The sequence below is a fragment of the Monodelphis domestica genome, chromosome 7 (genome assembly GCF_027887165.1).
Source record: "Monodelphis domestica isolate mMonDom1 chromosome 7, mMonDom1.pri, whole genome shotgun sequence".
In the NCBI taxonomy this organism is placed as follows: Eukaryota; Metazoa; Chordata; class Mammalia; order Didelphimorphia; family Didelphidae; genus Monodelphis; species Monodelphis domestica.
Window position 1 is genome coordinate 137,027,836 of NC_077233.1, and position 23,553 is coordinate 137,051,388.

A 23,553-nucleotide genomic window follows, 5' to 3' on the forward strand; every position below is an offset into this window, starting at 1 on the left:
TATCAGCTACAAGGATGACACCTAAAATCCAGCCCTAATCTATCTCTTGGGCTCCATTATATCAACTGCATGCTGAACAGTTCCACCTAGATGTTCCTCAAATTCAATGTGTTCAAACTAGAATTCGTTATCTTTGCCTCTAAACCTACCTTTCCTCCAAAATGCCCAATTTCTCCTAGGTTTCAGTGTCAATCATATTTGACTCCCTCACTCTCCCAAAACCCATATGCAATCAGTTGCCAAATCCTATCAATTCTATTTCCCTATTTTTCAAGTCTGTCCCCTCTTGCTCTACTCATACAGCCAATACCTTAGTTCAGGCCCTACAAGCTAATATGTCTCCTTATTCCCAGTGTCTCCTCCCTCCAAACTACCCTCCACACAAATGACACATTACTGTTTCTAGAATACAAGCACAAAGATGTCACTCTGCTGTACAGAAATTTTCATTGACTCCCTATTGTCTCTCGAATAGAATACAATGTCCTAAGTAATGTCCAATATGTTTCCTTAGCATGGCAGTAAAGGTCCTTTACCAACTGGTTCCCACCTACCTAGAGAGGTAGGATTGTACATAAGGGATAAAGCTAGGTTTGACTCCTGTCTCAATCACCAGCTTAAGATATGAGATTCTAGGCAAGTAATTTAAATTCTAAGACCTGGGTTCCTCATCTATGAAATGGAGAAAACAAAAACACCCACTTCACAGCATTTTAAGGTAGATCAAATGAGAGAACATATAAAGCACTCTGTAAATTTTATAGTACAACATAAATTGGAGCTACTATTATCTTCCCAAATCTTTCTCATATTTCTCCCTTTCAAATTGCTTATCAGCTCCAGGAGGGAGAGGGAAAGAAAGTGAATCATGTAACCAAGGAAAATTATTTTAAAATTAAAAAAAAAATTTCTTACCTTTAAACAGCCAAGTTAGTCTACAAGCTGTTCCCCAAGGTTTGATATTCCATATCCTGTGTCTGTGCCTTTCAAAAAACTATTTCCATCCTTGAAATGTACTTCTTCCTCCCCTCTGCCCCTTGAAACTCAATTCCCTTCAAGAATCAACTCAAGAGGTATTGCCTTTAAAAGGCCTATCCTAATTCTCCTAGGTCTTACAGTGCCCCAACTCCCAATCATTACATATTCTTATTTTCTCTCTATAGTTCATTTGTCACTCACTCTTACCCCTATAGCTAGCAAGCTCCCCCGATCTGCTACTGTCCCTATTGCTGTACCTTAGCTCTGAGTTCACTTTCTCCCTTTTCTTATATTGACCCTGTTGCTAACCACTTCAACTCCACAGTCTTCAACTTTCCAATCTCTGGTCCCTTATCTTCTCAATGCTCAGCCCTTACCAAACCTAGCCTTGGATTACTCCCATCATCCACTCATTCCACTACAAACTCACTATCTGAAATAAATCACACAATTGTGCTGGCTGTGTACATTACAAATTTATGTTATCCAAGCTTACCTGGACCCTTAATGCCTAAGGCAATCCTTTAATTTCTTGCTAACTGATCTCAGAATTCACTCCACACAGAAGCTATTCCAAACTTCTCTCCTCATACCTCTCATATATTTTATCCCTCTACTTTCTCAGCTAAGGACCTCACTTTTTACTTCACTGAGAAGATTGATCATTTGATCATTGAGAAGATCATTTGCTGGGAATTCCCCTTCTCTTCACCTCAAAATCCCTTGACCTTATTCCCCATTGTGGTGCTGCTCTTTAAGAACAATCCCTCTCAACTTTCCTGACAGACTGTTACCTCACAGCCATCTCTACCTCTAATCTTCAACCTCTTCATATCTATAACTTCTTTCCCTACTGCTGTCAAATATGCCCATCTGCCACATCCTAAAAAAAAAAAAAAAACTTCTCTATCCTACCATCCACTCAAAGAGGGTCTGATCTCTCTCCTTAACTTTCTCAGCCAAACTCCTAAAACTCTCTATTTGTTGTCTCCATTTGCTCTTCTTCAGTGCTTTGCAATGTGATTTCTGGCTTCATCAATCACTTAACAAGACTTACCAATCTGATTTTTTTTTCAGTCCTCATCCTTCTTGACATTTCTACTGCATTTGACACTATTGATTTTTATCTGGTGGAGGAGATGAGGGGTTTTTATGAACCTCCTCTTTCCTACTTCTCTTAATTGTCTGACTATGCCCTCTCCAAATTATGGCCCTTAACTGTGGGCCCTTTTCTCTATATATATTCTTCCCTTCTAACCTAATCAGCTTCCATGGGTTTATTATCCCTATGCATTATTATTAGCCCTAATTCATCTATATATCGAGCCCCAATGTCTCCACTAAGCTTTGGTCCCACATCACCTACTATTCATTGGGCATATCAAACTAAATAAATCAGGGGCATCTCAAATTCAACATGTTCAAAATAAAACTCATTATCTTTCCCAAAAAAATACACTCTTCTTCTAGGCTTCCCTATTTCCATGGAAAACACTAACATTTTTCCAATCTCCCAAATCTATAATCATAGGCCTTGAGTTCTCACTCATTCTCACCCCAAACATTCAATTAGTTTGCCAAGTCTTTTGATTCAATGTTCAAAACATCTTTCTCATCCATTCCCTAGAATCATTCTTATTACCTCTCGTGTGGACTGTTAAAATGGCCTCCTCATAGGTCTTTCTTCCTTAAACCTCTCCCAATGAGGATTCATCCTCCGCAGTTGCCAAAAAGATTTTCCTTAACTCTAGATATAAGCATAACACTCCTCTACTCAAAAAGCATACTGGCTTGCTATTGCCTCTACAATAAAATATAAAATCCTGTTGACCTTCAAAATATGCCTTTAAGGGAACATTTGGGTGGCTCAGTGGATTGGGAGCCAGGTCCAGAAAAAGGAGGCTCTCCCTTGATTGTAACAGTGAAGGTACTTAGCTCTTCCTTGATTTTGAAGATTAAATTGTAATCCTATTTTTGGATTTAATCCCCAAAGTGTAAGCACAGTACTTAAAGTTGAGTATAGAGAGTTATTTTTAGATTTTAATCCCCAAAAGTGTAAGCACAGTACTTAAAGTTGAGTATGAAGATCAGCCCATTTTGTATTTAATCAAAAAAGGTATTAACACCCATCTCACATACTGAGTGGGAGGTCTATGACCCATGTGTGAAAGAGTGGGTGACGAATCAGAATCAACTGACTGCCTTCTGGGCAGTCCTAGAGCAGAATGTCAACTGTGATTGGTAGATGTAAAGATTAAGGGAAGTGACACAAGAAAAAAGGTCTTTAAAAGAGTGGCAAGGACCTGAAGGAGGGCTTCTGGAAGTTCAACTTGGACTTCCACTTCTGCTGGAGTTATACTAGCAGTTCTACTGGAGTGGAGAATAATTCTTCATTCAGAAGAGTGCTGACTGGACCTGTTTTTCCTGGTGACCCTGTTCCTTTGAACTGACACGTGGTTCTTCTCTTTCTCTCTTCCTTAATATCTTCCCTCTTTATTGTAAATAAACTACCACAAATTCCATTCTGACTTTAGTAATTTATTTGGGATTTAGTAATTAAATCCCTGGTGACCACACTCTTAAATAATCAAGTCCAACCCTTTTAAAAATAAACCCTTTTTCCCCCTTACACTTTTCCATGTTAGCAAAATCTGAACAATAAGAACTGAGACCAACAAAGAAGTCATGTCATGTCACCTCACCTCACCAGGAGGGGAGGGAAGGGCTCATTCAGTCTGGTACTTTGGTTAGCTGAATTCAGTCTAAATGGTTAAAAGGAGTTCTCTACAATCCCTACTAGCCACTAATTAACATGACAAATACAAAATCTAAAAAGAGAACACCACAACAAAAGCTAATTTACAGGGCCAAACATAGGTGTGATTATATGTGGCCACATCCTAACATCAAAGATAAATAACACAAGAAAGGTCTTTCAAGACAAACTAGTAGCCTACCAGGAATAGCCTTCAATCTCTTTGAAGGAGGACAAAAGAGATAATAGCTTTCAATCTCAAAAATAAGTTTATTGTGACCCCTCTTCTATTTACTTAACCATGACTTTTTAGGCACAATTGCATTTCCAGCCCTAGTTGCCTGGGCCCTATATCTCCCTGCTTTAAAAAAATTCTATAGCCTTTTATTTATCCTTATTTACCCCAATTCAATCTATATGTTTGTCTTCAGAGAATTTTTCATTTCTATTGGCTCCAGTACTGCCATTTTTTTAAACTATGTAACCTGCTGAAGCACTTTTTTTTTCCTGTGAAATTTAGCTGAGATTTCCAAAAATTTAACTACAGTAGTTGGTAATAAAAGAATTTCTGAATCGGCTTTATTTACTCATGATAAGCATTTCCTGGCTAGTTACAAATTCCAAAACTGATCCCAAATATTTACTAATCAATCCAAAAATTCACCAAATTTCCCCTATCTGCTCTTTTTTTGATAAAAATCTTTCCTCTCCATTTGCCTACTATAAAATTTTCAGGTTTATCGGGAAAATGTAAACCTCTCTACTTTTCCTTTTGGCCTCTGTAAAAATCCCACTCCTATCCTTGTTGATATAACTAAGCTCTCTATATAATAAGCTTTTCAAATTCTGTTATTTTTCACTGGTCATTTAAATACCATGAGCCTATATGCTTATTAAACTGGTTCTGATTGGCAACAGTACCTATCAAAGAATCCTTGCATAGTCCCACTATTAATATTCTATTTATACATAGTTGTTTTCATTAGATTGTGAACTCTTTGTTTTGACCTTTCTTTGTATTCTAGGTACTTTGAAGCCTTTTTCTTAAACTTTTGAAGTGGGAAAAGAGCTGGATTTAGGAGTCAAGGAGCAAGGGGCAAAGAAAGCTTAAGATTTTGGGACACCCAGGGTGAGGCCACTGTGTGACCAAACTAGTCACTTGGTTTCCCAGTAAAATGAGATTAGTTGCACTGAATACTCTCTAAGTATTCCTTCCAGGGGTGGATCTAATATGAGAAAGCTGGTGAACAAATCTCAGGTCAATTCCTCCAGTGGCCCCATTTCCATCCGGCCTCACCTCCTCCAGGAAGCCTTCGAGGGCTTTACTTTTATGAAGTGCAAATCGCACAGGCACTGCTGCAGCAGCAGCAGCACTTAGGATAGTAAAGATAGAGTGCCCCCCCAGAATCCCCCCACCACCTCTCCATTCCCAGTCCTCTATAGGTGCTCTGCAAACCCGGCTGTCACTCACTACTATTTTGCTCCAGGAGAGCGTCTTTCAAGAGCAGGGACCAGGGGAGAGGCAGCCAGAGGAGGGTTCACACTACGAGGCCTCAACAGTGAGTTCCCTCGTAGGCCTCCTGGGGATCCCTTTGCTCCGAGATCCCAAGCACTCCCGAAGTCCGAGCAGTTCCGTGCTGGAACTGGATCCCTTTTCCCAGTCCAAGCCGGGCCCCTCCGACTAAATGATCGTCGTTGTCTAAGTCATCCCGGTCGCAGTCGCCACCTGTCCGATACCTACCAGGACCTGACTCCAGGGGCTGCGCCGCTGCCGGAGTAATAGTAACAGCAATAGCAGTAGCAGTAGCAGCAGCAGTAGTAGCAGCAGCAGCAGCCGCCGCCGCCGCCGCGGCCGCCCCTCTTCCCAGGCAGCTTCTACCTGGGGAGAGCGCGCCCCCGCGCCAGCCGCTCGGTGCGCGTGCCAGCGAAATCACTAAGGATGCCGGGAAAGTTTCGGCCTTAACCCGTTCGGAGCCGGGGCGCGAGAGGTTCATTTCCTACCAGAGCCTCTCTCTCTCTCATTCCACGTTTCCGTGTCAGCGTCCGGAGACGGCCTCGAAGCGGCCCTAAGAAGGCGCCGCAGCCCCGTCTTACCAAAGAAACAGTTGGGAGCCGTGGCAGAACTTGGGAAGAGCTGCCGCAATCGGCTCCTACGCCGAGGTTTGCCTCAGTAGGCTTCGAACGGGCCACAGGAAGTAAGGGAAGGGAAGGCCACAGCCACAGCCTCTGGCTCTACAAGCAAGTAGAGGGATCTCGAACACCCTAGAATAGCCGTCTTGTCCCTTTAACAGGTACGTAGGCGCACCTTTGCGTCACTACTCTGCGCACTGCTCTGTCTTCCCGCCCTAGCACACGACGTCACTTCTGGTCGCCGGAGAGTACAGAGGAGGAACGGGCGGCAGAGGCTGAGGACCTGGGAAGATGTAAGTGTCGAGAAGAATCCGGCCCCATCCGGGGCTCTGCCCGCCCCGCGCTTGCCTGGGGCCGGCCGCCATCCCCTGGAAGGTGGATGGTGGACATGGACCAGAGCCTCACGGGCGGAAGGAGCCCTGGATAAATTCGGCGGGATCGCGGTCTGAGGGAGAAAGCGGGCCCGGCCTGGCCCAAGGGGGAGGAGCCAAAGGATGCGGGGAGGAGGCCTGAGGGAAGGAAGCCGCGGATGTGGGGGCGGGGGAATGCGGCCTGGCTGGAGGTCGTGAGGGGACACCGGAAGAGGCTAGAAGGCCGAAGCTGGGTCAAGCCCAAGAGTGAGGGTCCGAAATAATGGGGGGAAAACAGGGGCCGGAGCAAACGAGTAATGTCGAGTGTTGTGGAGTTTGCCCGGCAGACTCCTTCCGGGAGCTCGTGATTGTTTCGTGCGAAAATCGAGCAACCAAAGCATCCCCCAAGGTGTCCAGATTCATTGTTGAGTTAAAATGGTGTGGTTGGAAACTTAAAAAAAAAAAGGAAATTTGAGCTTTACTGAAGGCTTAGGCCTGGAGAGGACAAACTGTAAGGTGGCCCTTTAGGGAATATGGAAGTCGCTAAAGGCTTTGATTTGAAAGACCTTTTTGTATGAAAGGAGGCTCCAATATCCTTTCCGCGCCTGCCACGATATAATTGGGAAAAACATTTGTTAGTTGGGTGGCAACTATCTTAATAGAGGACTGACTAGTCGGTCTAGTTCACCCAAAATCTTCGGTCTACAAGATGTGAGCACTAGGGACTTGCCATTGCTGGCAGTTGTGAGTAGATTCTTCCAGAATTTGTCCAAGTTGAAGACGGTTTTGCATTTTAAAGACTCCCAAATATGGAACAAAGACCATTTTTCTAATTTTATATCAGTGGAAGTAAATCTATTTCCTTTTGATGTGTTCTCATACCTTACATTTTGTCCTGCCAGATGTTAATTGTCAGCAGGATCCTAGATTCTGCTGTCCTCCTACCTTTTTCTCTCTACCCATATATCCAGAACTGTTTGACTTGGACTGCAAAAATCAAGGGTTCTCCAGTCTTTGGTAAAGGCTTCTGTTTTTGCGAGACAACCATTCCAGGGATGGCAAGTACAAAAACAGACCCTGGACAACCACAGGGTTTTGTTTTCCCAGATAGGATAGAGCACTGTAGACAGACATCTAATATAACCAGTGTACCAACCCTAACCCAGACCCAGACTTCCAGTTTTATGAAATGGAAGTTCTAAAGGGGTTGAAACAGGAGCACAGGTTTCTTGTAAAAAATCTAAATTGCTGAATTTAACATATATGTGACATCTAATTGTAAAAGATTTGAGATTCCCCAGTGAGAGCCAACTGGCCTACTGGTTGGACAGCTGTCCTTAAAGCCAAGAAAAACTTAGTTTAAGCCTAACCCCTTGACACATGCTGGCTTCCTGACCTTAACCAAGTCACTTAATCTCTCAATACTCTATTCAGCAATTTAAAACTATAATTTCAGAGAAGGTGTCAGCAGCTTTCATTGGTAAAAAGTTTCCTCACCTTGTAGTTCTCTTTGCCAATAAAATCATAGATCCAGTCTCTATCCCTATTTGGTACTTGCCTCTTAAGATTTCTTTTTTAATCTTTGTTACAAGAACCTGGAGGGTTGGGGAAGAGATGTATTTAGAAATTAATGTAAAATATATAAAAATAAAAAGTATCAGTTCACATATTTAAAGGGAAAGGAAAAAGGTAAGAGGACATGAATTTTTAAAGTATAATTATTAGCTTTTAGCTATTAAAGCTAATAACTTTAACTTTAAACTTCTTTAGGTTGGTATTAAATGCTGTGGTATCAGTAAACATAAACATATTCAATACCATAAATGATTTTTAACTCTGGAGAGGTGGTCTTAGCCACTATTATAATAGAATTGTCTCAGTTTGAATTATGGCAAGAAACTTAGCAATGTTCTAATCAAGCAGAGGTCTCTTAGAGGGAGAGACCCAGATGGCTTGTGTTCTTGTCTTCCATATGATAACTATATTAATTGTATTCCAAAGGAATAAGGGGAAGTAAAGAAGCTTTTCGCCTTCCCTTGGTGAAAATGAGCTTGCACCTATGAAAGATAACTTTCTTTGCCTCTCATTCTCCTTCCCCCAAGCCTGCTTTGATAAGAAAATACCAGGGTAAGGTGAAAACTCCAGACCTCCTTCCTTTAGAGCAAGGAAAGAGCTGCCTGTGTGAGGTGTTGAATTGTCCCTGTGAACAACTTCCTCAGCCTTTGTTCCACAGCATTCTGTGTGAACACTCGATGTATATGGTGTTAAATCCATGGTGTTTCTCTCACCTCTTTACCCCACCCCTACACTGATGAATTTTTTTTACTGCAAAGTAGATTTGTTGCCTTTGATTCTTTTTAAATCCTTTTATCTTGTTATTAGGCTGCTCTATGGAGTAAATTCGATTAGGGATCGGTTCTCAGAATCAAGGAGTTAGAAGTGAAAGCTCAGATAAGTGAGTACTTATCCAGTACTGCTTTGAACCACCTCAGAAGGGGAGAATGGATTTATCAGGAATGAAAAAGAAGAGCTTGCTAGGAGTCAAAGAAAATAATAAAAAGTCCAGCACTCGGTAATCCTTCTGTCAGCTTTTTTTAGTGCTAATTTTGGGATAGCCACTGATAGGGATCCCTCAGGAAGGGCAAAACTTGAAGTTTTTTGTTTGTTAGTGAAAGCTTCCATAAATAATTGGTCATTTTGCCCTGTAATTAACTGGGATCCCTGTATGCTTTTGGATGCCCAATCTTCTAAGTTGTGGTATATTGTTTTAGGCTGTAGCTAGGAGTGGCTTTGTTCTTACAAACTCTTTTTCCCCCCTCTAGGGCTCCCTCTCCCACCAAACGTAAAGATAGAACTGATGAGAAGTCAAAGGACCGGTCTAAAGATAAAGGGGCCACCAAAGAGTCAAGTGAAAAGGACCGTGGTAGAGACAAAGCACGTAAGAGACGCAGTGCCTCCAGTGGTAGCAGTACTTCCAGGTGGGGATCATTTTTTTCCCATGAGTTCTGGGGGGAACTGAATGCTAAATCATTGTGCAGGTGGAATCACATTGCAGGGGTGATTTCTTTGAGGCATCCTAGAAATAGTGTGATTCCCTTCCCTATATAGCAGATAAACTTGAAGAGTGTTCTGATAGCCTCCTGCCTTTTGGGGAAACTTTTAAAGAGGAAAAATCTTTTGAATGTGGGACATTGGTGGAGTGTTCAGGTTGCTCCCTCTTGGCGTTAGTTATATGACTAGGTTTATATCTTCTCAGGTATACTTATTTTAATGAACATTAGTGTTAACCAGTCTGTAACAAAAATCTGGTGTGTTTTTTTTTTAACAGCTCCAGGCAGTCAGCTACCAATTTACCAAGCTAGGCCTTTTCAATCTCAGCATATATGTGTGCAGTTTTATAATTCCCTTTCTCCATACCATACTGTCTTCTGCAAGTACCAGGTCTCTCATTTTCTATTCTTCCCTCTGGAAAGTATGATTGATTTCCTGTTTACTGCTCAGATGTTTGGCCCCATCTCAAAGGTTTCTACTTAAATCTCTTTGCCAATCCAATGAATAGAGACATTTTGGTATTAGTAGTAAGATTGCTCCATAAAGAATAGTAAAGTCAGTGTATGGACTTTGCTTCTTAAGAGCATTACCTTTAAGACTAGAGTCTCTTACTCCCAATTTGAAAACATTATGCTACCATTTTAATTCAGCCTGTGGCCTTTTTACTCCTCTCCACCTTGTTACCCAGCAGGTCTCGATCCAGTTCCACCTCTAGCTCTGGTTCTAGTACCAGCACTGGCTCTAGCAGTGGGTCCAGCTCTTCTTCCGCATCAAGCCGTTCAGGAAGCTCTAGCACCTCCCGAAGTTCCAGCTCTAGCAGTTCTTCTGGGTCTCCAAGTCCCTCTCGACGAAGACATGACAATAGGAGACGATCCCGCTCCAAGTGAGTGCTGGCCTAAATTTCTTCTAGTCTGTTACCCGTGTTCTTTAACTAGGAAAATGTAAATGTATATCTATATATACCTTTAAATTTTTGCTATGGCCAAAGCTCTTTTTCTTTTTATGGATCAGAATTAAGTTGTTGGAAAAGTAGATTTCAGTTCATAATTTATAGCCAATTGGTCATAAAGCTGAGGGTGGCATGTGGACCTTCATTCCAAGCAAACAAGTCCACCTATCTATGTGTGCTGAGAAACCACAAAATTGTCATTTAATTTGAGTGTTGTTGGTATTTTTAGCTCTTTATCATAGAGTCAGAATGTTGAAAATAATATCAGACCTCAATTAGCAAAGCGATGGGTTTAGAAAGTGATTAATTTGTATAAAATCCATCAGTAAATATTTATTCAGTGTCCACAGTATGCCGGGCCCTGTCCTATGCACTGAAGATACAAAAAGAAATAAAAGACAATCATTGCCTTCAATCTTTAGATTGTGAACAACTAGAATCTAAGTAAAATCTAGAATTGCTTTCTGTTTTTGATCTAAGTGAAGAAAAAAGTCTGTTATGGACTTTCTCAAGACCCACTAACATTCAGTAATAATGTACAGTCTATCTTTGGGATTTCTAGGAATAAGATAGTCTTATCTGGTATTTGGGCTTTCTTTGAAAACATTATTGCATACTGTAAGAAATGATGAGGTGTGTGGTTTCAGTAAGTCCTAAGAAGACCTATATGCATTGATGCAGAATGAAGTGAGTAGAACCAGAAGATCATTGTACAAAGTAACAACAATGTTATAACAATGATTGACTATGAAAGACTTAGTTACTCCTATCAATACAATGATCCAACACAATTCCAAAGGACCTATGATGAAAAATGATGTCTGCTACCAGAGAAAGAACTAATGAACTCAAATGCAAATTGGAGTATAATTTTTTCACTTATTTTTCTAATTTTTTGCAGCATAACTAATATTGAAATATGTTTTGCATGACTTTACATGTATAATTGATGCTCATTGTTTGCCTTCTCAATGGGAGATGAGGGTTAGAAGGAGGGAGAAAAGTAGAAACTCAAAAATTTAAGAATGGAAAATAATAATTGTATTCTTTATAAAAATAAATTTGTTTATATCATATTTATAAATAGTAACAAATTGTTAAAAATAATTTTAATTTTAAGAAGGGAAAGAAACCACTATTTGCTGTTAATGTCTGTACCAAATTGGAACCAAATATCACTATTTGAGATTCTGCATCATCTTGAAGATCTAGGGAATCTTTAAATATTTTCTGACATAATCAAGAAGTTGATAAAATAAAAATATCTGATATTTCTAAAAATAGATCAAAACCACCTAAAAGAGATGAAAAGGAACGAAAGAGACGAAGTCCTTCACCAAAACCCACCAAAGTACACATTGGAAGGCTCACTAAGAATGTGACAAAGGTAAGAAATTGTTCACCTAGTGAACAATCATTGAGCCATCATCTGCCTGTACATGTCCTAGTTCTTGATAGTTGCTTGGTCCTAGTTGTAAAAAACTACCTAATTCTAATTTGACTGACCGCTCCACATGTGGTATAAGAAACTGGTCGATATTATGCAACATAAATCCAATTTCAAGACTGTGCTAGAAAGAATTTTGGATTGGGAGTGCAGAGACTTGGGTTCAAAGCCTGGATCTGCTTTTGTGTGACCTCTCCATCTCAGTTTCTTCACCTGTAAAATAAGAGGTTGGACTAGTCATCTAACTCACCTTGTTATTGGGTACTCCGTTGATTTTTTTTGTCCTAGGAGTCTTGTCTCTCGGTAATGTTTAATCATTTCTTAAGTCATTTCCAGTACTTCCTCATAGGACATCTCCAAGAGGTCCCTTGAGATTTAGAAAATGGGGAGTTCTCTCAGTAAAATAAACTATGATTGCTTTATAATTTCTCCTTTAATCATAACAGGTCTTGTTTCTGAAATTAAGGCTTTCCAAGCCATAATGAGTTGATTTCTAACCGTATTACTTATTTTGATTTCCAGCCTTTCTCTTCTTATTTCAAATATTTTATCTGGATTTCTTTTCCTAATTAAAGTGAATCAAAATTTGTTTGTTTTGGAAAGTATACAGATGAAAAACCTTTGTTAAGCCCCTCCTAAGTATAAACTACTAGAGGATGTACAAAGAAGAATTAAGACAGTTTAGGCTTATCCCCTTGGTAACCATTGAACCATAAACATAGAGCCAGAGAAGGGAAGTAGATAATATCTAGTCCAAGAGTTTTTAACCTTATGTTGTGTATCCTTTTGGCTGTCTGATGAATCTACAGATTCCTAAGAATTACATAAAATACATAGTATTACAAAGGAAACATCTTGAAATACAATTATCAAAAATGTTTTATAATACAAGTTCATCTTTACACCATACATAATGTATGCTAAATGGATATGTAACCTTAATATTAAAGATCATACTATTGAAATTTTTTTTTACTAGAAACAAATCCTATCCCTCTCCCAGATTTGGACAAGGGAATGTTCTTAACTAAATAAGAGAGGGGTAAAATCGATCATTTTGATTACATGTAACTAAAGAGCTTATGCAGAGACAACATTAATGCATATAGGATAAGAAGGGAAGTGGTCAAATGGGGGGTTCTACCAAATATCTTTGATAAAAAATTTCCATCTAAGACAAACATGTAAGATTAATAGCCATTCCTCAATAAATAAATGGTCAAAGGATATGAACAAATAGTTCCCAAAAGAAGAATTGCAGAGTATTCATAACCACATGAAAAAATGCTCCAAATTATTAATAGAGAAATACACATCAAAATAACTCTTGAGGTTTCCCCTTACACACTGCAAATTAATAAAGATGATAAAAATGACAGCCATTGTTGGAGAGTTGCAGAATTATAAGTACACTAATACATAGTTGGTGGTGGTGTGAGCTGGTGTTAAGACCATTTTAGAGAATCTTTTCGAATTGGGCAAATAAAGTGACTAAAATGTCTGTATCCTTTGAACCAGAGATTCCATTACTAAATTTATACCCGAAGGAAGCCATCGATAAGAAAGTCTCCATATACTCCAAAATATTTGTAGCAGCACTTTTGTTACAGCTAAGAATTGGATACAAAGTAGATGCTCCTCAATTAAGGAATGGCTAAACAAATTGTAGTACATTCATATAATGAATATTACTATGCTGAAAGAGATAATGTATGTGTTGGAACACAGAAGCATGGATCAATATGAACTGATTCAGAGTGAAATGAGAAGTGCCAGGAAAATAATATACACAATAACAACAATGTAAATGGAAAGAACAGCAAGTGAATGTAACAAAATTATAACATTCAAGTGGAATTTGAAAAGCTATGACCCCCAACCTTCCCCCTTTGTGGAGGTGGGAGTTCCACAAGCGTCATAACCTGCACATCTTCAGACTTTTTCAATGTATCAACCAGTTGCACTGATTTGTTTTCCTCTTAAGAAAATAAATCATTTGAGGAACAGCTAGGTAGCTCCATGAATAGAGAGAGCCAGGCCTGGTGACAATAGCTTCTGAGTTCAAATGTAAAAGCCTCAGATAGTTCATAGCTGTGTGACCCTGGATAAGTCACTTAACCCCAAGCAGTCCTTCCTGCTCTTTTGCCTTGGAATTAATAGTACTAATTCTAAGGCAGAATGTAAAAGGTTTGGGGGGGGGGGGGTTATTGTATGGTATGACTCTGAGAAGGAGTGATGGTGGAAGAAACGGAAGAAATCAATAAAAGCTTTTTTTTTTTTTTTAATCCCTGATCTAGTCCAGGTCCCTCATTTTACTGATGAGGGAAATTATGCCTTAGAGGTTAAATGACTTGCCCAAGGTCACATATAGGCAAGTTGCAAAACTAAAATTTGAACTTGGACCCTTTCCTCTTCTACTCCTATGACTTTCCCATGAAGCCATGTTGCTACCCTTTGGCAAATCACAAAATAAGAATCTTTACCCTTGTGCACTGCTCCTCCCTCTGCCTTCTGGAATGCATAATTTCAGATACCCTCCCTCCAGATGCCTGTACCTTCATTGGAAGGATGACACCGAATTCCATGATGAGTTATATCCATGGAAGAAAAGACCTGAACCTGTCCTATACTTTAAGCTCCTAAGCATTTTAACACATCCAAGCCACTGGCAAATTCCCTGATTGTCCTACAACTTCACATGAGAATTTGATGGAAATAGCAAAAATAATCTGTACCAAAAGTTTATCTGCAACAATTATCCATGTATCTTTTATTTTTATGTGATATCTCCTAGGATCACATCATGGAAATATTTTCCACTTATGGGAAAATTAAAATGATTGATATGCCTGCAGAAAGGATGCACCCTCACCTATCCAAAGGCTATGCATATGTAGAGTTTGAGAATCCAGATGAGGCTGAAAAGGCATTGAAACACATGGATGGAGGTAAGTCTTTGAGTTAGAGAACAGTCCTTTAATTTTTAGCTCCTCTTTTTTTTTTCTCCCATTGTCTCCCCTGGAAGAGGTCATGATAAGCCATGACTATTTATGCCACTTTTCTTTACCCAACTGTTCTCTCTATATGCAGCTCTAGTCCAATGACCCTACCTTCACAGCACTACCATCTTGCCTTTTCTTGTACTTAATGATTGCTAGCATTCTTTATTGCTTTAAGGTAACAAAGGGCTTTACAGATCTTACTCATTTTATTCTCATAACTATTTTACAGAAGGGGAGGTGAAACAGGCAGAGATTCAGTGACTTGCCCAGGGTCACATAGCTAGTAAGTGTCTGAGGTCAGACTTAAACTTGAGTCTGAGTCTAGTGCTCACTCAATCACCTAGCTGATACATAAATTACCTTAACTTTTCTCTACACTTGAAATCCTTATTCAGGCCCAGATTTGATTCAGCTGCCCCCCTCTTAGATCTCCCTCCATCTCTTCCCTTGGATTAGTCTTAAAAACTATAATAATCTATCCATGTTCTTCGACATACTCTTTAATTGGCATCCCCTCTTCCCCCATCCCCTACCCAGCTATGCATACTTTAACACTTACCCTTTCCTCTTCCTTTCACTCCTCTTACATTATTTGGAATTGGACTTCTAATCCACCTCTTAAAATGTCTTATCTACTTAGTATGAAACAATTGGTATGCCATCGTATGTAGCCTACCTACATGGGATAAAATCAGTTTGATAGCCTTCCTATCTACCCTGTGGTTATGGCTTGTCATAAGACAGGAATCATAGGTAACTGCATTCATCCACCCTTCATCATCCCTTACCAATCTGATTGTTCATTTTGCTTAAGGCATCTGAAAGGGCAGGAGGAAACCTGGGAAACAGTAAGCTCCAAATAGTCTATATTTTCTTTATAGAATCATGTCTGATTGTTTTATCACCTAGACTATAAGACAGTTTTTGTATGCTTGAGAAGGAAAGCTGTCTCCCAGAGCTTGGAGCAGTCAAGTACATTATAAGATCTTTTCCTTCCTCCCCTCTCAGAGATGAGAAGCAATTTGATCTGGGTTATATATTTATCATCATGTAAAACTTACTTCTCTATTGGTCATTGATGTAAGAGAATATTTATATAAAACCAAAACTTCAAAATAAAAACACAAGTAAAGTGAAAAACAGTATGCTTTGATCTGCATTCCAATTCCACAAGTTCTTTCACTAGAGGTGGACAGCATTCTTTGTCATAAGTGCTTCTGAATTGTCCTGGATCTCAGCCATACCACTGCTGAGTTTATACCCAAAGAGATCATAGGAGAAAAGACTTGTACAAAAATATTCATAGCTGCACTCTTTGTGGTGGCAAAAAAAAATTGGAAAATGAGGGGATGCCCTTCAATTGGGGAATGGCTGAACAAATTGCAGTATATGTTGGTGATGGAATGCTATTATGCTTAAAGGAGTATTGCTGTTTTTCTGTGTACAATATTCTCCTAGTTTTCCTTATTTCACTCTGCATCAGTTCATGTAGGTCTTTCCAGCTTTTTCTGAAGCCATCCTGCTCATCATTTCTTATAGCACAATTCTACCATCATTGTCATATATCACAATTTATTCAGCCATTTCCCAAATGATAGGCATCCCCTCAATTTCCAATTCTTTTCCATCACAAAAAGAGCCACTATAAATGTATTTGTAAGAGAAGGTTCTCTGCCATTGTTGGTCCCGTCCCCCTCCCCTTTTTTTAAACCTCCTTGGGATACAGACCTAGCAGTGGTATTACAGGATCAAAGGATATGTACAGTTTTATAACCCTTTGGGCATAGTTCCAAATTGCCCTCCAGAATGGTTAGATCAGTTCACAACTCCACTAGCAGTGCATTAGTGTTTCAGTTTTGCTACAGATCCTTTAACGTCTCTCATTTTTCTTTACTGTAATATTGGCCAATCTGATAGGTATGAAATGGTACCTCAGAGTTGCTTTAATTTGTATTTCTGTAATCAGGAGTGATTTAGAACATTTTTTCATATGATTATTTGTAGGTTTGGGAGTTTTTTATCTGAAAACTGCTTTTTCATATCCTTTGGCCATTTGTCAATTGGGGAATGACTTGCATTACTATAAATTTGACTTAATTCCCTATATAAATGAGAAATGAGATCTTTTTCAGAGAAATTTGCTGCAAAAAATTTTCCCAGTTTGATGTTTCCCTTCTAAAACATTGAACATGTTTGTACAAAAACATGTTAATTTCACATAATTAACATGATTCATTTTATATATCACATTTTCTATCTCCTATTTGATCATAAATTTTTCCCTTCTCCATAGATCTATGTTCCCCTAATTTGCTTATGGTATTATGCTCATGTTTAAATCATACTCATATTTACCTTATCTTAGTAAAGCAGTTATTAAGAGGCTATGTTCTAATGACATTTTATTGGCAGCATCTTTATTAGAGTTTTAAAAATATATGGGAAGAGGGTACCTAGGTGACCTAATAGATTAGAGCCAGGCTTGGAAATGGGTGGTTCTAGGTTGAAATCACAAGTGCTTCTTAGCTATATATGATCCTGGCCAAGTCACTCAACCCCAGTCACCTAGCTCTTGCTGCTCTTCTGCCTTGGAATCAATACACAGAATTCTAAGTCAGAAGGTGGATTTTTTTTTTTTTTTTTAAGAAAAATATATGAGAGGCACAGAGATCTACTCTAGGATTGAGAGAAGATAGGGAAAAGACATAGGAAAGGGAGCAGAGATACCATATGAAATTGTAGTTACATAAGATGACAGAGGGAATGTATTTTTTGTCTAGAGCCTTGTCCAGTTCAGTGGTATAGAGTTGGAGCAGCTAGGACCGTAGAAGTCATCTAGTCTAATTCCTATATTTTTTACTATATTGAAACCAAGGCCCAAGAAGAGATGAAACTTACCCCAACTTTCATAGCAAATTAATGGCAGACCCAGGAATATGAAATTGGGTCTTCTGGCTCTTAAGCCAGAGAGTTCTTTTCTTTTTCATAAATTGAGCCAACTGTCTTCTGTCAGCACTTCATTTGACTTCTTGTCCCTCTCAGCCCTGGCTTTTCTCTTCACTGAACGCCTCCTTCCTTTCCCCCACCCCACCCCACCCTTTATCCCACAAAGATGAACTATCACATAGAAACTGAGAGAAGGAAAAGGAGGAAATATTTGAATTTCTTCTCTACCTCATCCCACTTTATCCAACCTGTGGCCAACAATCTACCTATCTGGGACAGGAACTTTTTCCTCTCGGGCCCTCTTCATCTAGGTCCCTGCTCTGTACTAATTATACTGTGAAGATTTTTTGAAATTATATATCGTCTTGACCTGGAATTTTTTTTGTAGGAGCTTTGTACTTTTTACAGCCCGACACCCAGAGATGAGTTTTTCCTCTTAACTTCAACAATAATTCATAACAGCACTTAAGTGCCAGATGGTGTTTTATAAAGTCCAAAGTGGCTAAAAGTCAAGCATGTTTTTTCTTCAAGCAATAATTTTTTTTTTTAAGCATTCTGGAGCTGTTCACCTAAGTATTTCCCACACCAGTTATATATTGTCATTGAGCTGGTGGATGGAGATGAGCGAGGTCTTCAACCTATATATATAGTAAAAATAATCTTATATTCTGGAAGCTTCTAGGTTCACAGGTCTAAAATCAATAAAAGACAGAGAGGATCTGTTACTTGCTATTTGTCTCAGTTCTCTGATTTTGTACTTTCTTTAACAGGACAGATTGATGGTCAGGAGATAACAGCCACTGCAGTGTTGGCCCCCTGGCCCAGGCCCCCACCCAGAAGATTTAGCCCACCTAGAAGGATGTTGCCGCCTCCACCAATGTGGCGTAGATCGCCACCACGCATGAGGAGAAGGTAAACCTTTTCTTGAATATATGGTTTTCTGTGAGATAGCCTATCCTCGTGGCTTGATTTCTAGGTCCTCTGCTGCCCTGGTTACCCTTTTCTGGGTGTTCTGCAATTTCTCAGTAGCCTTCTTAAAAATGCTTCACTCATACCTGAACATCATACCACAAATGAGGTATGACAAGGGGAGTACAACGACGTTTTACATGACCTAATACTAAGACTCTTGTTTCTGATCATCTTGCTAACAGCTCTCGTCTTTGGTGCCCGATGAACATTTCCTTTCAGAGAACTCAAAAGTGCCCGGCACAAGTTTTTAGTTTTGAAAAGGAATAATTGTCCCTTAGACAACAAAAACTAATATTGGCAGTTATTCAAGAATAAAAGGGAAGACGTAAATTAAGGACTAAGAGGAAAAAAGTAGGAGAGGCCCAACCTTTGTGCATATTCTGAAAGATCTGGATCCTCAGGATGGTGGTGGTACAAAGTCAACAGTCACTGGCTTTTTTTCTCTACCCAGTAATACATTTTCTGTTCAATAGAACATAAAAATGGCTATAAAGCATGATGGTCTCTTAAGCGCACACACACTTTTTGCCCATCTGCTTTCCTCAAATACCTCTGGAAAGGGTCAAGTACAATTTCTTCTGTGTGGACTCTAGAGTGGAGACTCTTAGGAATTATTTCTTAGAAATGATTTCTCTCAGTAGCTCATTATTGAGAGATGAGAGTTGAGCCCACATAAGAAGCTGTATACAATAGTTTTACATCTTTGACCACCCTATTTCAGCTTTGCTCTAATTCCATATTTTCTTTTCAATAGGTCCCGATCTCCTAGGCGTAGATCTCCTGTCCGTCGACGATCCCGCTCCCCTGGCCGCCGGCGCCACCGCAGCCGTTCCAGCTCTAATTCTTCCCGATAAAACAAGACAGCTGTTCTTAACTTTTGTAACTTAAATATGATTGAACACAAACAATATTGGAGCATTTGTACTGAGCATGGGGGAGAGAAAAATGGGAACCAAGCACTGGCTAGCAAAGGTTTAATGCATTGGATGTCTCCTTGCCCTTGAAGGCTTCTAGAAAGCAAATTTGATTCATGTCTCAGGGCTGATTTTGGCTCACAGGAATATTGAAGGTTCAGAATTGCAGCCATATCACAGCTGTCTTTTTTTTTTCCTGGCCCAAACAGAAAACTCATCTGTTACCAACTTCTGAGAAAAGCAGGAAACCAGCAGCACCAGACCATGCAAAGAAAAGCTCAAGATGTTGAAGCCCTGCCCACCCCAAACTGGCAGTAGTTTTTGGGGTTTTTTTTTCCTTCTCCCTCAGAAAATTTTTGACAAGTATGAAGACTTGATGCTTATTGACCAAGTTGATTCTTTGAGAAAAGAGGACATGAGCTCATGCATGTCCACTTTAGTCTCCTGCTAAATTAGCTAGACCAACAGTCTGCTGCTTTGAATTTTTTTTTCCCTGATTTTGTGGGTCAGAAGACCCTGGGAAGGAGTACAGCTTTTTCATTTTACTCCTTCACTCGTTGCTATAAATGGTTCTATATGCGCATGTGCGCGCGCACACACGTGCCCCCCTGGTCTCAGAAATTGGTAAGCAAGTTGTAGATCAACCCCTGGGTGCTGCCTCATTGAGGAGCCAGCCCTTCGAGGTTGTGACCCATTGGGAAGCTAACAGGTTAATTTTGCAAAATGTAAATTGCATTCTTGGCTTTTATTGTACAGTCAGTACTAGAAAATTTCTGCGTTGAGTTTTGTACCTTTGTAGCATTTTAGATAATGTTGTGTTTGTACTTTTGTTGTGTAGAATGGAAAAACAATCGTATTAAATAAACTTCAAGGGTTGAAATATGGTGGTGTTGTGGACTCTTTACATGCCTCTGTGATCCCTTTTTGTCTTGGACTATTCCAGACTAAACCTGCAAAAAGCAGCTCTTGAGTATCATGGTCATAGTACTGTACTTGTGCATACAACATTGCAGTCAGAAATTATCAACAAGGCAGCTGTTTAAATATTTCTCTTTTGCTTTTGATAAACTGGTCATGTATAGACAGGCCTATTGCTTTTGCCTAATTTCAAATGAGCCCAGCCTCACTCCAGAATGGCCTCAAAACAGTAATTGAGTGGGTCTTAAGGGAAAATCACTGGATTTGAAATCAGAGGCTCAGTTCCTTCCCACCAGAGATACATTGCTCAGCAGTAGTTCAGGAGAGCTAGAGAAGAAACATGAATGAATAAGACACCTGTCTGTGGACCTGGGTTCAAGTTATGTATTTAGCCCATGCTAACTACTTCTTGTTCACCAGGCACCAGGCGTGCAAAAGCCTACATTTATTAGCAAACATTTAGGGAGACAAAAATCCATCAGTAGTCAATGGGCATTTATCAAGTACTAGGCCCTGTGCTAAACTAGGGATACAAAGAAAGGCAGTCTTTCAGGGAGCTCCCATTCTTAGGAACAACTGTACCTACAAGATACAAAGTAAATGAAGGAAGAAAACATGACAGCTGGGAAGATCAGAAAAACTGAGCTGAGTTTTCAGGAAAGCCAGTAGGTAGGGGTTGAGGAGGAAGAGTGTTTCCAGCATGGGGGGAAAGTCACTGAAAGGCACGAGGTCAGGAGATAGAGTAGTATAACTGGAGCATGCAAGTAAAATATATGTGATAAGGAAGCTAGAGGCCAGGCTGTGATGTTACTGTAAGTGCCAGGCAGGATTTCTATTTGATCCTGGAGGGAATAAAGAACCAGAGGAGTTTATTGGGTTGAGACTGTCAGGCCTGCATAAGAAAATTACTTTGGCAGCTGAGTTGGGGGTGAATGGGAGCAGGGAGAGATTTGGAGCTGGGAGATCAATGAGAAGGCTGTTACGATAGTTGAAAGGACATGAGGCTGCTTGAGTGGAGAGAGGAATATTTTTACAAGATAATAAGACCTTGCAACAGACTGGGTGAGAGAAGAGTAGAGGATGATGTATGGGTTGTTGGGAGGAGGATGGCTCCTCTCAATGCCCTGGGCAATCCTCTTTAAAGACTAGTATGCTAGGTATGGAGTGGGGCTAAACTGTGGTAGTGTCAAGATCCTGGAGACTGGGGGGAATTGGAGTCAAGACTTAAGTTTGAGTCCTAGTTCTGGTCATTGCCTATCTGATTACATTTATAGAGTTATGCTTAGCTCTTGACAATGATCTCATTTGATCCTAACCACCTTGGGAGGTAGGTGCTATTATCTGCATTTTACATTTGGAGAAACTGAGGCAAACAGCTGAATGCCTTGACAAGGGGTTATACAGCTAGTAAAGGTCTGAGGCTGCATTTGAACTCTGGACTTCCGGACTCCAGGCCCAACTGCTCCATGCACTAGGCCTTCTGGCTGCCTCCCATTTTGCCTCAGTTCCAGGATGTAAAATCAGGGGGTGGGACTAGATGACTTCTAAGATCCCTTCTAGCTCTAAGTCTATGACCCCAAGATCTATAGACCCCGTGATCCCAAGTCTGGGAAACTGAAACATAAAAGGTTTACCGACCCTTTGCTATTGCTTGTTTTTAAAATCCTCGCCCTCTGGCTTAGTAAGCAATCAGAGTTAAGTGATTAGCCCAGGGAGACTTAGCCAGGAAGGGTCTGAGGCTAAATTTGAATGGGGAGCCAAGCTCCAGGCCTGGTTCTCTAACAGCACTCTCCTGTGTCCGGGAAGTTCATCCCTTCCCCCTCCTAAATAGCTTCATCTGCCCATCAAACTCGAGATAACACAGTTATTGTGTCAATAAAAGTCTAGGCTTTGGGCTTGTGAGGGGAGAACCCTGAAGAGAAGAAGGAAGAGGTTGGGAACAGAGCAGGCAGGTAAGGGGGAAGGAGGAAGAGACAGGCAGGCTAGGGAGCATGGGGTCAGCTTACTTAGAGGAATGATTGTCTCCCCTCTCCAATAAACTATCAAATATATATCTGGGTAGAAATATTATTTCAGTTCTTACACTACTAAGCACTCTGTGAGGTGGCGAGGGCAAGCAGGCCCATCTACATTGAGTAAGGAGAGCATTTTACTGAGGAAGAACCAGGTTCAGAAAGCTTTACCGACTTGTTTCACACTGACAGGTAAGCTGGGGGAGCTGTACCTCGAACCCAAATATGTGGCCCAATCCACTCTTCTTTCTCCCGTTACCTAGATTGGCCATATCCCCCCTGCTGCGCTGCACCCTGCCTCTGAAAGCACTTTTCATCCCTGCCCAAGTCTGGCGGCCAGACAAAACGTCAACACCATCGGCAGGGGCCCACAAGGCAGTGGATCACCCTGGTGGTTTCCATGTCCGACCCAGCTCCAAACCCTCCACAGGCCTGCTTCAGCAGCCTCTTGGAGCCACCTGTTCTCATCTGCTATCCCACCTGGACATCTTACAACTCACCCAGAGGTTGAAGATCTACCCGTTACCTTCCAGGTGCTGGAGCCCCTCCGCCGAGATAACGGGCAGAGCTTTTTGGAGCCACCCATGAGAGCTGGGTGTGAGGTGGACACCAAGGGTGGAGGAGCAGTCCTGAAAAGTACTCAGCAAGGTCTCACCCCAAAGGGGCTGGTCTGTTCTGGGCCCCTTGGTGGCACCAGAGTGCACACGACACTGGTCCTCACCCCACAGGTGCTAGTCCTCCCTCAACACCCCATATCTCTCTTATCTCTGACACAGACCAGATAGTATTATTCCTCATTCCTCATTAACTTACTAATCCCTATGCATAGACCACATTTCCTCCCTAAAGACACTACCTTCTTCTAAAACGTGGTAACGGTTAAATTTAATGGTTGGACTTAAATTATATGAAATAGCATGGTCACCAAAATTATTATATTTCAAGTCAGAAGTTTATTTACCAAATTAGAGGCAAAACAATGAAGTAGGGAAATGTGAGAGAGGTTTGAGAAAATACCTATACTAGTCCTCAGCTAGGAGGGCTGGTGGTGAGTAACCATGAGGCCTCCTCCAAGATGAAAGCTAGTCTCTTAGGAAACGAGGAAAGGAGTCAGCCCTTTTCACACACC

General features: G+C 40.6%; 2 protein-coding genes across 10 annotated transcripts in view; one reads left to right on the plus strand and one right to left on the minus strand.

Moving 5' to 3' along the window:
* LOC103104852 (uncharacterized) overlaps nucleotides 1-5,958 on the minus strand; it is an 18,149-nt gene extending 12,191 nt beyond the window's left edge. Inside the window, exon 1 of one of the 2 annotated variants that reach the window (XM_007499403.3) lies at nucleotides 5,828-5,958. The gene's annotated coding sequence lies outside the window, so the exon portion shown is untranslated. Of the gene's footprint in view, nucleotides 1-5,474; nucleotides 5,648-5,827 lie in introns of those variants that run through there. The other variant, XM_007499402.3, reaches the window with a different exon arrangement.
* RNPS1 (RNA binding protein with serine rich domain 1) lies at nucleotides 5,888-20,374 on the plus strand. Of its 8 annotated transcripts, none has more exons than XM_007499406.3 (8): nucleotides 5,888-6,024; nucleotides 8,596-8,785; nucleotides 9,036-9,191; nucleotides 9,953-10,147; nucleotides 11,498-11,600; nucleotides 14,455-14,608; nucleotides 18,379-18,520; nucleotides 19,335-20,374. In XM_007499406.3, the coding sequence occupies exons 2-8, from the start codon at nucleotides 8,715-8,717 to the stop codon at nucleotides 19,432-19,434; spliced, it is 921 nt and encodes a 306-aa protein (XP_007499468.1). In that variant the 5' UTR covers nucleotides 5,888-6,024; nucleotides 8,596-8,714; the 3' UTR covers nucleotides 19,435-20,374. The 8 variants fall into 8 exon arrangements, with proteins under 8 accessions (XP_007499468.1, XP_056661556.1, XP_007499467.1 ...); XM_056805578.1 differs by having other exon boundaries at nucleotides 9,956-10,147; XM_007499405.3 differs by lacking the exon at nucleotides 5,888-6,024 and adding an exon at nucleotides 6,025-6,156.
* Nucleotides 20,375-23,553: the final 3,179 nt, after the last annotated feature.